This window comes from Gobius niger (genome assembly GCF_951799975.1).
Source record: "Gobius niger genome assembly, chromosome: 15".
Classification (NCBI taxonomy): domain Eukaryota; kingdom Metazoa; phylum Chordata; class Actinopteri; order Gobiiformes; family Gobiidae; genus Gobius; species Gobius niger.
The window spans coordinates 5575077-5590448 of record NC_136866.1 but is presented as its reverse complement, the minus strand read 5'-3'; the positions used below and the strand labels follow the sequence as shown (position 1 = coordinate 5590448).

Genomic DNA, 15372 nt, shown 5'->3' with positions numbered 1-15372 from the left:
CTGAAAGTTACACAAGAAAAATGGAGTGATACAGGAGTAGATAAGAGCATGACCTTAAGCATCATGAGGGAAGTGAATAGTACAAGAAAGGCACATATACTTCAAAACGTCATGACATTGTTTGGTGTCTATTGTCTGAGCAAACGTTCTTCACCTGTTCTGTGAGATGAGCGATCTCGATCCTGACTGGGTCCTGCAAGTTGCTGATGGTGAAGTTCCCAACGCTGCTGGCAACCACGTAACTGTTCAGAGCCAAGCCGTCCTGCTCTCTCTAAATGTGAAGTAAAATAAGATTACAGCCATACAGTCCTGCACATGTTGTGGTCGTGATTTCTAAATGGCAGCCGCGCTTGACCTGGAAGAGGTTGGTGCTGGAGAAGAACATGAAGTTGATCCGGGACAGAGAGCTGCGTTCGGCTTCGGTCAGAGAGACGTTGGAGAGGAGAGAGGCCGGGAGTATGACCTGAGCTAAAGGGTTGGAACGGGTCGACACGAAGTCAATCTGAGGAGGGAAACATTAGAGCAATGATTCAGGAGTTTGGTCAGACAAGCCACCCTAAAAGCCACCCTAGCCAAGCCACCCTAAAAGTCAACCTAAATAACTTAACTTGTAGACTCAACCTCTTAACCCCCACCTGAACTGAGCACGTTTTCTTCAGTTTGGCATGACCCAAATCTAAAAGCTTCTTGAACAAAGCGTCAAAATAGAGACGAAAACGGGGATAAAGTACAACAAAAAAAGAGCCACAAAAGCATGAAAAAAGTGACAAAATGCAAGGAAAAAAGACACATTTTTGAAGGTCTTATCTTTCAAATGAGGCGTTAAGGTTAAGCTATATTTTATTAATCCCCGTAGGGAAATTCATTCTCTGCATTTGACCCATCCTCAGTGCCGCTGGGGTAACCTGTAGGAGCAGTGAGCGTGGGCCGGCGCTCGGGGACCCATCTCCATGATGTTGAGCCAGGCTGGTGGTCAGAAACACCTGGTTGGAGGATTCACCTATTGTACATGTTTTTAGTGGTAGAGGAAACCTACGCAGACATGAGGAGAACATGCAAACGCCATACAGAAAGGCCCCGTCCCTGGTGCGAATCAAACCCGGACCTTTTAGCTGTGAAGCACGAGCGCTAACCGCTGTACTACCGTGCAAAAGCAACAGACAGATTGTGTGGATGTACCTGTGCCTGTGAGGCGTTGGGCGGGAGGAAGGCGCTGAAGCGGGTGCCTTTAAACACGGTGGTGTTCAGAGCAGAGACGCCCACAGCCAAGTGTTTGGACGTGATGCTGACAGTGTCTCCCTCAAACTCGATCTTCTGTGCCAGTTTATCCACTGCTTTCAGAGCTCTGAAAATAAATAAGAACATACATTTACAATCAACACTGGAATGGATATTATTAGCTTATTATTTAACAGCTTCTCTTTACTTTTCCGTTTTGCCTTTGTCTTTTAGCTGCTTTGACATGATGAAAATTAAGAACATAGTTTTCAGTGGTTTGTTATTTGACAAACGCTCACGGGGAGATGCAGGATGCCATATTCATCCTCTCTAAAACTGTGTTTTACTAAGGACTTCATCTTCATCTTCTGAGATAAAATAGACATATTTAGACTAACATTGTTTAGTTGTATCTTGTCTGTATTCAGTACTTCAGTAATGGGAGTTTTAGCATTTCAGAGTAACCTCTCACTACTGTTAAATAGTGTTTATTTGTTTCTAAAATATTTAATTTAATTTAAGTAGCCATTTTTTTGTAAATAAAAATAAAAATGACCAGACATTTTAGACAGCTAGCTCTGCATAATATGACTCTTAAAAGGTACCCTGTATAACATTTTGGATTACAGTATATTGTTGCCTGCAATACCAACCACACTCTTAATGATCAGAAAATTATATTTATGCAGTGGGGAATATAATAATGGATTTGGATGAGGACTAAATCTATATAAATTTCAAAATTTCCGAGCTCGAGACGTCCCGGCCCCCAGTAAAGTTCCAGTGCGAGCTTAGGAGAGGTGAGTCGGTCACAGCAAACATACATTTGTTTGTTCATTTTTTAGGCATTTTTCAAATATAGAAATATCTGTATTGAAATAAATGCTTGTATTTTATTCTATTTATTGGGTCAAATGTTGTGCGGTGTAGCTTTAAGAGAGAAGAAATGCATTATACAGAAGTTGGTAAGATCCCTGTAGCACCTTGTAATACTGTAAATAAGTACATTTCTCCATTATCTTATCTTGTACCTGCATTTGGACAGTCATTATTAATTAGCCGTTTAGTTTTTGTACGGAAGAAAAAAAGACATCTCCCCCCAAATAACCTCACAAAATAACGTATGCGACAAAGCTAACACTGCTATAAAACATAATTATTGAGGGCTATAATTTACGTCTCAGACGTCGCGGCCAGCGTGGTCTCTGGGCGCTTCATCACATTAGAGATAATCGTGACCACAGTGTGAGCCAAAGACGTGTTGATTTTGGCCACGTTCACCAGTTCCTTCACTTTGGTCACCACTTGGGACACCTACAATCAGATCAAGAAGACACATTGATGAAGTGTTGGTGCGAGAGAAAGTGTTCAGCTTAATTAAATCCGCTGCTACAGACACACACTTTTCATGCACCCACAGATTGATTTCTCACCTCTTCTTGAGATAGTTCATTGTTGGTAATGACAACAAGCTGGTCCGCCACTTCGGCTGCATTTTCTGCATGTTAAAAATAAACATATTACACCACAATACATGTGCCTTTCTGGAAAGGAAATGCGCTGTAATAAATGCTGTGATGATTTTTAGTTTGAGCCTATTCAAATGAGAGCTCAGTGATGGTTCTTACCTGCGGATACCTGGATGTCATTGATGACGGTGCAGTTACTTGTGTCTGGAGTCGACCAGTGAGACGTGAAGTTCTGAGGATTAATCAGACTGGACAACAGACAAAGACACACATCTATAAAGGCACAGTTTGTACTTCTTTTGTAAACATCGCATAAACATTTCTCTCTCTTTCTTGGCTTTTCTTTCTTTTTACCATGTCCTGGAGGCACTGCTGTCTTTGTTGGGGAAGCAGGGAAGTGTGTGGCTCACAGTGGGCCGAGACTCAGGCCAGCGATAGTGAACGGACACCTCCTCTGGACAGTTCTCTGTAGACAACAATAAAATCATGTTAAGATGTTGTATGTTGTTTTTTCTGAGTGGAAAAGAAGGAAGTAACTAAATAAATGAACAGAAAAGCGTTCTTGGTAAAAACTAAAATTAATACTGACAATTAAGTCTATGGATCAATAACATTTCACACCAAGTACCACCAAAGAAAATCTATAAAACCTAGCGCTGGGTGTTAGTCTTTCCGATGTGTACTCGCTAATATAGCCAATATACCAAAAAGCACCTCACACAACATTTCTGAGCACTTTCTTTCGTTCGTTCGTTATTTTATTTTGAACATGTGAGCAACACAACACACCTTTACAAAATTTTAAACATAAAGGCTATTACAAATCAAAAAGACAAAAGCAGACTTGCCAGTTTCCTTGAAAAGCCAAATACAAATGCACATGTCCAAAAAGGAGCGAGGAGAAGTTAAACTTATTTAACCCCACCCCCTATTTCAAAAACAGATTGATAACATCATTTTCCTGTTCCTACATAATTACTCAAAACTCAAAAGAAAATTGCTAAATAGCAACAGTAACAAGGCACATACATGAGACGAATCACTTGTAATCTGTAAGTTCTGTTGTCTCATATTTCAAAAAAAAAATGTTTTCTTTATATTTCTTCTTAAACTGATTCATGCTTGAGCACAGTTTTAGATCTGAGCTTAAATCGTTCCATAATTTGGCACCAGTAATGGAAAAACAAAAACTTTTCATAGTTGATTTGAACGTTTGTATTGTAAATTTATGGTCATCAGCAACTTTGATATTTCTATTTTGTTTTTAGCAACATAGTATTTGTTGATTACACAGTAGTACCTATTAGTGTGACACTGATGGAGCCTGCCTGGATGCGAAGTCCTGTGCCCAGCTGAGCCTGGCTTTTGGACAGGCGAGCTTTAGCTGCTTCTCCCAGACTCTCGTTTGTGGTGAAGTAGTGAACCAGCAGCGCCTGGCACTGGTAACTTTTCATAATCAAACACAGAAAACAGATGAGTTCAGCTGGTCTCACAATGAAATTAAGCGCAGTTTAGTGAGTTTTACCTCATGACTCCGTTGTTAGCTGAGCCAGACTGCACACTGCGAGAGAGGATTGCAGACAATGCTATTGAATACTGTGAGTTATAAAGCGGCAAGTCCAGTTACATTACCTTATAAAGTCCACAGTGACAGACAGGGTCCAGTTTTGAAATGTCTGGTTTAACTGTGGAAAAATAAAGCTTTTATTTATAGGGCGTTTGTGCAAGTAAACACACTGTGAAATGTGTAGGTTTCTTAAAGGTGCATTATGCAACTTTTATGTGGAAAAAAAAAAGCTGACATGTGTGCGTATTTGACCTTGTAATGACCCAGCGGCCATGGAACCTTTACTTTCCATCACAGTAGGCTTATGGACGCCCCAGGATCAATTGTTCGGAAGGTTTTCTCTATTAATGGACTAGAAAATCTACAAAACAATTGATCCTGGAGCATTGTAGAGACCACTGTGATCGAAAGTAATGGCACCGTGCTAACCTCTCATATTATTCTTTATTTATACAGGTGGTCTCTTGAGACTCAATGTCTCATTTGCAAGAGAGACCTGTTAAAACATACAAGGTAAATAACAGTTAACAATAAGACAACAGTGGAACGATTAGACTACAACACAATACTAAGAAAATGTGTAAAACTTAAAAACAAGAGCAGACCCATGGAGGATACTCCATGGGTCCATATACTACTGATGGAAGGTCATGAGATTATCCACATAAAAGGTTTTCTGTGCCTCATCCCAGACATTTGGTGCCAAGTAGCAAAAGGCCTTATTTCCCCATTCTGTCTTTACACGGTGAGACTCGAGAGTCAAAATGTCCTGAGACCTCAGCTGGTCAGCATCTGACCTGACATTTATAAGATTAAACAAATAATCAGGAAGGACACCAAGAAGAGCTTTATAAATAAACAGCAGACAATGCTGCTCCCTCCTTGCTTCTAGAGATTGCCAACCCACATTAGCATAAAGATCACAGTGGTGGGTCCTATAACCATCTCCAGTGATGAATCTAAAATGGCTGCTTTCGTGACTAACCCAGATGACCACAGCCTCCTCGACGTCAGCCTGGGACATGGTCAGAGTGCTGTCCTCCACCACAAACGCCACGCGGTAGAACAAACTGTCTGTGGAGCATAATATTCACATAATCAATAGTCTGGATTTGATACTACTGCAGACGATAGAGAGCTTGACACATGGCAGGAGTTCAGCTGGAGACCTTTGTGCTGTTAATTCAAACATTAAAGGCCTGTTTGGTTCATTCAAATTTGTCATTGCTGATTAGTTGCTACGTTTTTTTGGAACACAAACAAAGAATAGTAAAATTACATCCTACTTAGTGCTATTTAGTGTTTGACAAGAAATAAATATGCTTAGAGTTTGGATGGTCAAATACAGTGTGGCGCATCCCTTTCCTCCTGCTATGTGCCTGGTTGCTCACTAGATGTCGCTACAAGCTCACTACAGTTCATTCAAAATCAGGTATATCTTGATAGAAGATGCTGCTGCAGATACAGGATGGAAAATCATTTGAGGAAAAAAAGTTGTTCCATCAAAACTACATAAGGACAAAGATGTAAGGCTGAAAAACACACACAAAATAAATGTTCTGTTTAATAGTATAAGCAAAAGGACTTAAGTAAAGTAGAAAAGATGGCATCAAAAAGCACACGTAAAAATAATTTGTCGAAAAACTACAAGTGACTGCAATGGAATGGATGTTAGTAGTTATGACCCCAAACCAAGAGGAACTGATTATACATTTTAACAGTGTGTACTAAAAAACTATCAGAGTGGTTATGAATTTGAGCTACATTGTTGTCGATTACCCCTTTCACCTTAAAAATCATATGATGTGTATTCAGTCTTAAAGTCTTTGGTGCAGTTGAGTTAAAAGAGAAAAAGACCATTTGAAAAAAAAGTGATTTTCTAATTGCAACCATTTAAATTGTGATTTGATTGCAATCAGGTATTTGTGCAGCGCTACTTGACACAGGTGATTTGCAAGTTATAAATAATATAATATATATATAATATAAATAAAATAAAATCCTTTTGAATGTCTGATGTTATGTTAGAAAGTTTAACAAAAACATGTGCTGTAAGTTTAAAAAACAAACAAACAAAAAAACAAGGTTAGGCAAAATAAGCATTAGCTCCAGCCTATACCTTTTCAGTCATTTTGTATGTAATGTTATGAAGGAGTATACTTAACTGAATGTAAATCTTTTGTCATAATTTTGACCGAATAAATTGAACTGAACTATATAAGTTGAAGACTCTAAAACTGAATACCGTCTATGGCACTACTTTGATTTGCTCTACATCCTAAAAGTCGAGTTTCTACATCTACGTTGGTGTGACTTCATCACATACTGTTCCCCGGGGTCAGTCCACACACACAGGTAAAATGACGGTTACATTGGCAAGGCATTTTCGACTTCGTGCTTGTAACTTTGGAAGGATTTGATGTGGCCTTTTTCATTTCGTCATCGCTAACTATTTTCTGGCTCGACAATGGCCTTTTTGTGGTCGTGAAACGTTGTGATAGTTCAACCACTTTTTCCTCACTGCTGCTCGCTTCCTCAGAGGTTCCTGTATTGTCAAATCTTGCAATAGCTTTAGAAATATTCCGGCCATTTGCAGCTGGATCCAGGCCTATTTTGCTTCCTGTCAACATCCCAACGTTTTCCGAAACATTTCTTGCTTTGGTTGCATTGTATGTCAAAACAGCGGTGGCCCCAGTAGGGGGGATGTCCTCCATCCCCGGCATGCGCTCTTGATCTGGGCCATTGATATTCGAAACAGTGTGTGGTGTGGAGGTTGCACTTAAAGGGGGCAAATTTAGGCCATAAACTAGTGGGAGGTCATGATAAAGCGGACCGGGTTTTGTAAAAGTAGGTCTTGGAGAAAATGTTGAGGCCTTTTCAGCATTCAAAACATAGTCCATTTGTAGCCCATCTGTATGGTTATGACTTTCCTCTAAAGCAGACGCTAACTCTTCTTCTGATCTTTCCAGTGAGTGGATTTTTGGAGCAATGTCTGCAATGTCAAACACAGGAGAGATCTGTTTCTTTGTGGCGATAATTGACGATTTAGTAGGCACGGGGCTTGACGAACTCGCTCCTTCAACGCTGATTGGTGGAGATTCCCCATTCCCATCTGATTCCACTTTATTAGACGGGGCCTCAGGCTTTTCCATTTTGTCACCGTGGACTCTGAACGCTTGCTCGTCAAATTTTGATTGGCTACTTGTCAAATTGTGCTCCCTCAAAAGCTCAGTGCCATTATGGTTTGGCATAGATTGGAATGGCTGGATTACCGCTAACGTGGGTTGCAGGAATTCAGAAGATTTGGGAGTGGGTGACAACAAGCCAGAGATACTTGAACTAGATTGCTCGGTAAGCGTTGCATGAAAAGAGGAAGCAGCGATTGGTGGAAGGAGGGTAGAGGGAGTAGGAAAATGCATAGGCGCAGCTGGATGAAAAAGTGTCTGACTGTTGCTGGTAACGGGTGTATCTGCTTTGAAACTTGAAGGGAAATTAGTCAAAGTTGGTGCGAGGTGTAATGTATGGTATAAAATGTGTGCATAATCTTGCCCTAAAGCGCTCTGGGAACTTGCAGAGCTGAAAAGGGTGCTACTGTCCACAAAGGGATTCAACAAATTCGGCGTCGGAGTGGCTAGAGCTCCGAGAGTGGGGAATGATTGAGAAGCAGTGGGAAACAATCTCAATAAGTCTCTATCAAATGTCAAGCTAATCTGCGTATTGGGTAACAATTTTGCAGGATTAGATGCATCTCGCAATGCAGTCTCTCTACTTTCTGACTTCTCTGGCAGCGCAGGAGTCTGCCCTGTCAGCGCAATGTGGGAAGGAGTGAGTGACGAGCTGTCGGGATGCGGGAAAAATAAATGTGCAGTCGCGTACAGAATGCTGGATGTACCAGAAAGAGGCGACGGAGAAGCAAAGTTTAAAGAGGCTTTTCGATCACTATCCAAGCGCTCACTCCAGTCCCAATTTTTTGGCAGAGAAGTCGTAGCGAGCTTATGGCCAAAATCATGTGCTCTGTCATCCGAAGGGGGGTACGCGCTACTTGAATGCCTCTCTGTGGGGCCGTGTAAAACTGACAAAGTGCTGGAGGAGGGTTGTAAAATATTTGATAAGGGAGAACTGAGAAAGCGCGGTGTAGTGGGTGAGGGGGAAAGTCGACTTTGAGCTGGAAAAGATGGGACGATCTGGTCAACGGGTTGTTTAGCTGTGGCATGGGATTGAGAATGGTCTGTTTGTGTGCTTTGAAGACTCCACAGTGCAGGAACAGATGGCAACAAAGGCATCGGGGGGAGCAAGCTATCTCTATCAGATAAGGCATTGTGCGCAAAATCAATATGGGAAAGCTGAGTTGGATCAAGCGCTCGGGAGATTAGGGAAAGATTGGTGAGTTCTGTGGAAACTGAAGGCACACGCGGCGGAAGCAAGGAAAGTATTGGCGTCGCATTGGGGCGAGCGTGAAAAGGCAATGTTGAAGATTGTACTGGCTCAAGTGCTTTGGAAAAAACGTGCAGCGATGAATTCGCTTCGGAGGGCCTTTGTGTAAACCCTTCAGCAGCGTCATGTCTGATTACAGGGGGTCCTGAATGCGCCTCAATTCGATCTATGGTGTCTGGAGGGGCTAAAAGATTCGGTGGAGCGGACCTGGGGTGCTGTGTGGAGCTCTCTGTTGCAATAGGGGATGGGATTATTATTGGAAGATGGGAGCTTGAGCGCAACAACGGTGGAGAAAAGTCATGTACATTGAAGCTAGCACTGTCTGTCGTAGCCGTCGACGACCTTGCAGGTAAAGTTGGAGTGGGATTTATCAAAGACATCGGTTCTTCAATCTTTTCCTGTATAGTTGTTTCATCCATGTTTTGACTTTGATTCTCTTGTTTTGCCGCCGTATCTTGAACAGGAAAAGGTTGCACTTCAACATTGGGCGGCTCTCCTAAAGAATAGTCAAAATTGTACAGGCTAAAAACATCACCAGCATCACTGAAATTTCCCAAATCATACACAAATGGTTCACGTCCGGATGCGTATTCAATTATAGGGGGCTCTATGGGGTCAGTCCAGTTATTGGTAGCCACTGATTGGTTAACATGGCTAATTATGCTAACAGGCGACCATCTTTGCTTGTTCTTTCTGTTGCTGAGAGATGACTGTGATGATGATGATGCCAAACTAGGAGCAGAGATGTTTAAAACCTTAGTGTTTATTTCTAAGTTTGGCAGACGTGTAGGGCTAGCAGTAGAGGTATGTTCTTGGGAATTTTTAGATACATGTGCATCACTTTTGGGATTTTGGGCAACCCGTTTTTGGGTCATAGTAGTAAAAGCAGGAAGGTTAGTAGTTTTAGTAAATGTTGAGATTCCTGTACTGGTTGTAGGTCTAAGCTTTCTGCTATTTTGAGTTACTTTACTTGCATGTAATCCAGGCATGGAAGTAATTCTTGCAGTGGTGGTGGTAGCATTAGCAGTTGTACTTTTAAAGATATCGAGTAAAGGTTTTGGACTTGTTCTTGGATTAGCATTCTGTGTTAGCATACGGAAAGTTGTAAGGTTAGGTTTTATAGTTGTAATATTTCTATTTTGGTCCTTACTTTTAGTTGTTTTTGAAGTGCCCCTATCCGTTACTATTGCTGTGGTTGAAGGATAACTTCCATTGGCTGGCTGGTTTGGGAATTGCTTTGTGAAATAAGGAGCTCTTGTCGTATATCTTCTCTGTGGGGTTGTAAACTTTGTGGCATATTTCGGTTTAGGCGTTGTTGTGAATTCACCCGGAGGTTTAGTGACGTGAACCGTGAGCGGTCTCGGTGATGTCCTGAAAATCGGTCGCCTTGATCCGGTTGGTCGTTTTCTTCCTTGTGATATCAGTGGAGTAGAGATGTACCCGAGAGACGTTTTGGAGCTCCGCTGCCTTCGGGGCCGAGACCATGGAGGCGGCGTCTGAGCAGGAGGCCTCACGGTCGGGGGTGAGAATCTGGGCTGATGGGAGTGGCTTGAGAGACTCCGGACCAATCTTGGAGGTCGATTTACAGTCAATAACTTTGTTTTCAAAGATCTCACAAAACTGGTGGGAGCTTCGGAGGAGGATGAAGGGTATGATGGAAAAAGATGTCTCCGTTTCACAATGTGTAACTTAGAAGTTGGTGTTTGGGAAGTCATTTTTGAAGATCCTTTGACCAGATAGTTGGAGATTTTGATTTGTGATGATACTGCAGTCTTCTTTACTGTCACCAAAATAGAGAAGTGGCAAAGGCCAATGAGGTGAAAAAGCAACAACAAAATACACAACAATTACCAATGCACATAATTTATCACTTACACAGGGAATGAATATGTTAAAATGTCTACTTTTCGGTTGTCTTTCAAAACAATACCTTTAAAAGGAGGTTGATTTTTATCTATGCTAGTTGAGTTCTGGTCAATTGATTGAATTGTTTAATAAAGTCTAATGGCAATAAGGTAAGTTAGACAAGTAAGTAAGAGGTCCCAAGAAATCAAGTCCCCGCTGAGAAATACTATGTAAAGAAGGAATCAAAGCACCAGATCTGAATAAACTTGAAGCTGAAAGGTAAACGGTAGTGAAAAATGGCAATATAAAACCCAAACTTGCATCGAAACTACGCTGTGCCTTACCCCAAGAGGGAGCAGAAGTGGCAGCTAAGTTAGTGGCTGTTGGGTTAGTAGTGATTAACAGCTGTGGGGAGGTTGTTCCTGGAAAATAAAAACAGTGGATTATTTGGAAAAACTACAGGAGAAAGCTGAAGGACTGATGGGATGATTAGATCTGGGAGAGAGACTAATGTAGCAGCATGCAGTGTTTCAGTCAAAGAAGGTGCTGAATGCTAAAGTTGAAACAAGATTAAGATTTATTTATGCTTGCATTAGAGTTTTTTGTGTTCTTCTTGTTCTGCTCTCTAAATACTGTAGTATATAAGGACTAGCTGTAAAGTCATACAGGGTTCGGGATTCAGGGTTTTAGGGGGAACTTGTTCATCGACTAGCATTTGTTAAAAAGTATATATATATAATTATGTTACAAGTGTAATAAGTATAATAAGTGGTAACAACATTCATCCTGCTTATTGAAACATCCGACCAAGGCTTTCAAAGAGATCTTTTAGAATCAATGAAATGATAAAAAGCAGCATGAAGATATTTTTTAAAGTAATGTGATCTACTGTGGGTGAAACGTCCAACAGTTTAGCAGCTCGTCCTTACCATGCGTGGCTGGGTTAGTAGATGGATAGTTAGTTGCTGAAGCCGGTGAAGTGCTGGAGGACTGTTGGGCTAAGAAAGGGTAAACAGCATTAATGATGGAGTTAGGAAAAAGCTACTGGAAAGCTATAATACCAATAAAATTTACCTTGCAAGACTTTTCAACACTTCCCCATTAACCCCACACCCTCCCTCCCACCCACACAGACCCATAAAAAACAGTCATTGTTGTCGGGGAAAAGATTATGATCTGTGCCAAAAATTAAAGGTGATGAAGGCCTTGATTTTCATAACATCATTCTTCTTATGCTGCTTAATTTTAATACTCGGATCAAAGCCTCGGTATTCATATTCACTATACATTTAATTTTATAATGATCATTTATATTTCATGGATTTTACTTGCCATCGTGTAATTTCGAGTAGCCTACATTTTCTTTCTGGGAAGCACCTTTCGTAACTCATCATGCTCCACAAATAAACTTTGCTTATTAATTGATTAACACTTAAAAACCTATTTCAAAGATGATAGCAAAGCGATCCAAAATCTTAAATGTTTATAGCGCAGGAACGTCTAGGCAAGACATCTGTACTCTACATTATGATACTATTTCTTCGGAAACTTTTTTCAAGGTTACACGGCTGAAATATCTCTGGCTGCACATTCATATTCATAAAGAGCGTTCCATTCATGGCTTCTCACCTCCAACAATATGATTCATTAGTATGCAGTATCTACATGATGATAAGCCTAGCCTCCCTTATCCACTCAAAATCAATGCATGTTTTGGCTACTGTAATGTGACAAAACCATATATTAAAGGATTACAAAACATATAGTTTAGTTTGTGTGTGTTTGTGTACAGTGCCACTGATATGACATTGAATACAGAATATCTACAAGCCTTGAGGATGCTGTATGGTCTTACCATTTGCAGTGGTATTAGCGGGTGAAGCAGAAGCATAGACTGTAGCGTTGATGGCACTGGTGATAGCATTAGCCACAGCAGCTGTGGTAGCATTGGCGCTAGCAGTCATGATGGTGTGGTTGCTAGTAGTAATGGTAGGCTGGAGGATAGCAGTGCTGTTAGCATTATTGCTTGGTGTGACGTTAGCACTGGTGGTAGCAGGCAGGGTGGTGGAACTCATGGTAGTGGTTGTCAGTGCTGGTTAGCAAAAGAAGTTAGCAATGAAACAAAAACAGACACACAAAATGTCATAAAACATGTTTGTGACATTTGTTACAAGTGTCACAAACACGGTCACACTTTATTTGGCATTACCTTGAAACAATGTACCAAACTACATTTAGTACATTGTAATCTGCTTTGTAACAATCTGTAATAACTTGTACCTATGTAGTACATACACAATGGAATAATGTGTCTCAGTACTTTGGAGGTACATAATGAAACAAGACATAAGACCCTAAAGCTTAGAGTTAGGGTCTTGAGTCTTATGACAGTATGTACCTCCAAAGTACTAATGCGTATTATTCCATTGTGTATGTAACACATAGGTACAAGTCACTACAGATTCAAATACACTTCACATTATAATGTACTACATTTGGCAGGTACAGTGTATCAAGGGTGTAAAAGAAAGTGTTTGTGACAAAGCAAAACAATATTTTCCCGGAAAGTATTTATTGCGCTATAATAGGAAAAGATAGTAAGATCCATTGTGACTGGAAGCAACAGAGCAAGTTGAAATGGTTTGGACATCAACAAAGGAGGGATAGTGAATATATGAGTAGATGTTGAGGTTTGAAGTGTCTTGACTTGGCACATGAAGTTAGTAAGTTGGTGTAAAAGAAGAAGAGGCAGAGGATTAAATATAATAAGCTCTGAAGACATTAAAAGATGAATTTAAAACCATGAGCAGCAGTCATGGTCGTATATAGCAATATTTAATAATGCTTCCCAGGAAAACAGACACAGCAGAGGAGCCCAGCCTTACCACCAGCGGAGGAGGAGGGGGCAGCACTGGAACTGGCGGCTGTGGTTAGGAGCTGATTATTGGGAGAAGCGGGTGGAGCAGTGCTTGGGGTGGACGGAGGGGTGGGAGGTGACAGAGCTGCAGCAACAAGCATACATACAAATAAACAAAAACATATCTATATTGATCGTATATATATATATATATTTTATTTGCCAGTGAGGTGAAATACATTTCCCATTCATGGCCATGAACATGAAATAATATCTTCTGTCAAGCTCTGTTCTTTACTCCACTGTTAAAACATGTTTAAATGTATTCATCTCCACAGCCTGAAGATAAGTGGAAAGAAATGAAGGTTAATTAACTGCAAAAAAAAAAAAAAAAGAGAGAAAGAAATGGTTTTGTGTGCAGCGAATAATAATGATTGTATTTTCCAGTCCTGGGTGGTGTCCATTTTTGACTGCTGCAAAAAAATGACATGTGACTAAGGGGAACATGTGCCCTGGATTCCACATGGTTTTGAATGAAGCTTTTCGTTTTGTAACCCGTCCATGCTGCGTCTTTGTAACGCCCTACACTTCACGCTTTTTGCTTGCAAAGCGCTGTTGTCCAATACAGAAACATATTATTATATGTGATTTCTGCCAAAAATATTATTGTGACAGTGCTGCCTCCCCCTCCAGGCTTCCCTTGTTTGGATGGATGTCACGCACTGTCAGACTTGATACATGTAACTGTAGATGCAAAATAAATTTGTCCAAAACCCAACTTTAAGCCCCAACTTTAAAATGTATCCCGTGGTAGATAAGCTCTGCGGTAGAACAGGGAGTTTGGGGCTGTGTTTGGACGCGAGCCTGGATTTTACTGGGAGTTAAATCTTTGGTTGCAGTAAAACTTATTTGAGAAACCTCTGGTCCGTATTCATTTGCTTTCTAAATGGGAATCCTAACTGGGAAGAAATATTCATATTGTTATTTTTGGAGCAGTGGGGCGAGTTGTAGTGCCAGTCTGTTTGCACAGGAGGACTCATAATGTGGAAAGAAACCCATCGGCCAGAGGAGAGCTGGCACCGGGCACCGCTAAGGAGGAATGCAACGGGTTTGAATGCGCTTGTAGAAATGAAAATCAGTGATAAATGAAGTGTTTGGTTAACTTTTGTGAAGGAACAGTAAAACAATACAGTAAAGGTTGCCCACTGGTCTTTCCTTATCTTTTGCGATTGTGAGGTGAAGTTTAATTACAGGAATTTGAAACCTGTATCCTGTGTAACGGTGAGGGGGGGCCTGTCACATGTTTACAATGAGGTCACCTGCCATTGAAACAAGGAAAAAGCAACAACGGCTATTCCCAGGCCACATATGAAAAAGAGAAAATATGGATAAAATACACTTTTTTGAAATTTGAATAAGCTAAAAAAAACAGTTGCATTTTACTTTTTTATACTCTGTGCAACACTTTGGATATTCATGTTGAAATGAAAGAAAATGATGCTTGATTCAGTACATGAAGAGTAGGGAGTGGAGGGGTAAGGCAGTTGTTTAGGCCTTGGGTTGGGGTCTTACCGTGGCTGGTGGCGGCGTTAGTATCAGGGGTGGAGTTAGTGGAGTCAGTGGATGGGTTGGAGGCAGAGGAAGAGGCTGTGACAGGGAGTACCAGAGGACAGACAAGCACAGACAAATGAGCAAGGAGCGGTATGATAGTAATATATGAGCAGTGCATGGTGGGTATAGCAACAAGCGGCTTATAAAATAAGCAATTGGTTTTAAGATACAATGACATTTCCATTGTGAGGCAAAGCAGCAAACTTACCTGAAATTTGTTCATTAGGCCCTACAAAAATTTCATGGACATGTTTGATGTTTTATTATAACTTTAAGTAAAGAAGTGATATTGTGTCTGATATGTATCATGAAGGCAAATCTCAAAACAAAGGTGTGGTGCTACACCTCACTCCAAGGGCAGAAGAAAAAAA

General features: G+C 40.8%; 1 protein-coding gene across 1 annotated transcript in view; it reads right to left on the bottom strand.

Annotated features, from left to right (window-relative positions):
* The window catches only part of adgrg6 (adhesion G protein-coupled receptor G6), an 85981-nt gene that overhangs the window by 19838 nt on the left and 50771 nt on the right, over window positions 1–15372 (bottom strand). Inside the window, exons 9-22 of the mRNA XM_079571866.1 lie at window positions 14963–15037; window positions 11463–11531; window positions 10878–10955; window positions 5240–5328; window positions 4320–4372; window positions 4213–4248; window positions 3988–4133; window positions 3042–3153; window positions 2847–2935; window positions 2652–2716; window positions 2396–2532; window positions 1180–1345; window positions 356–502; window positions 155–271 (exon numbers count right to left, since the gene is read on the bottom strand). Of these exons, the coding sequence (XP_079427992.1) occupies window positions 155–271; window positions 356–502; window positions 1180–1345; window positions 2396–2532; window positions 2652–2716; window positions 2847–2935; window positions 3042–3153; window positions 3988–4133; window positions 4213–4248; window positions 4320–4372; window positions 5240–5328; window positions 10878–10955; window positions 11463–11531; window positions 14963–15037 (1379 nt within the window). The remainder of the gene's footprint in view (window positions 1–154; window positions 272–355; window positions 503–1179; window positions 1346–2395; window positions 2533–2651; window positions 2717–2846; window positions 2936–3041; window positions 3154–3987; window positions 4134–4212; window positions 4249–4319; window positions 4373–5239; window positions 5329–10877; window positions 10956–11462; window positions 11532–14962; window positions 15038–15372) is intronic.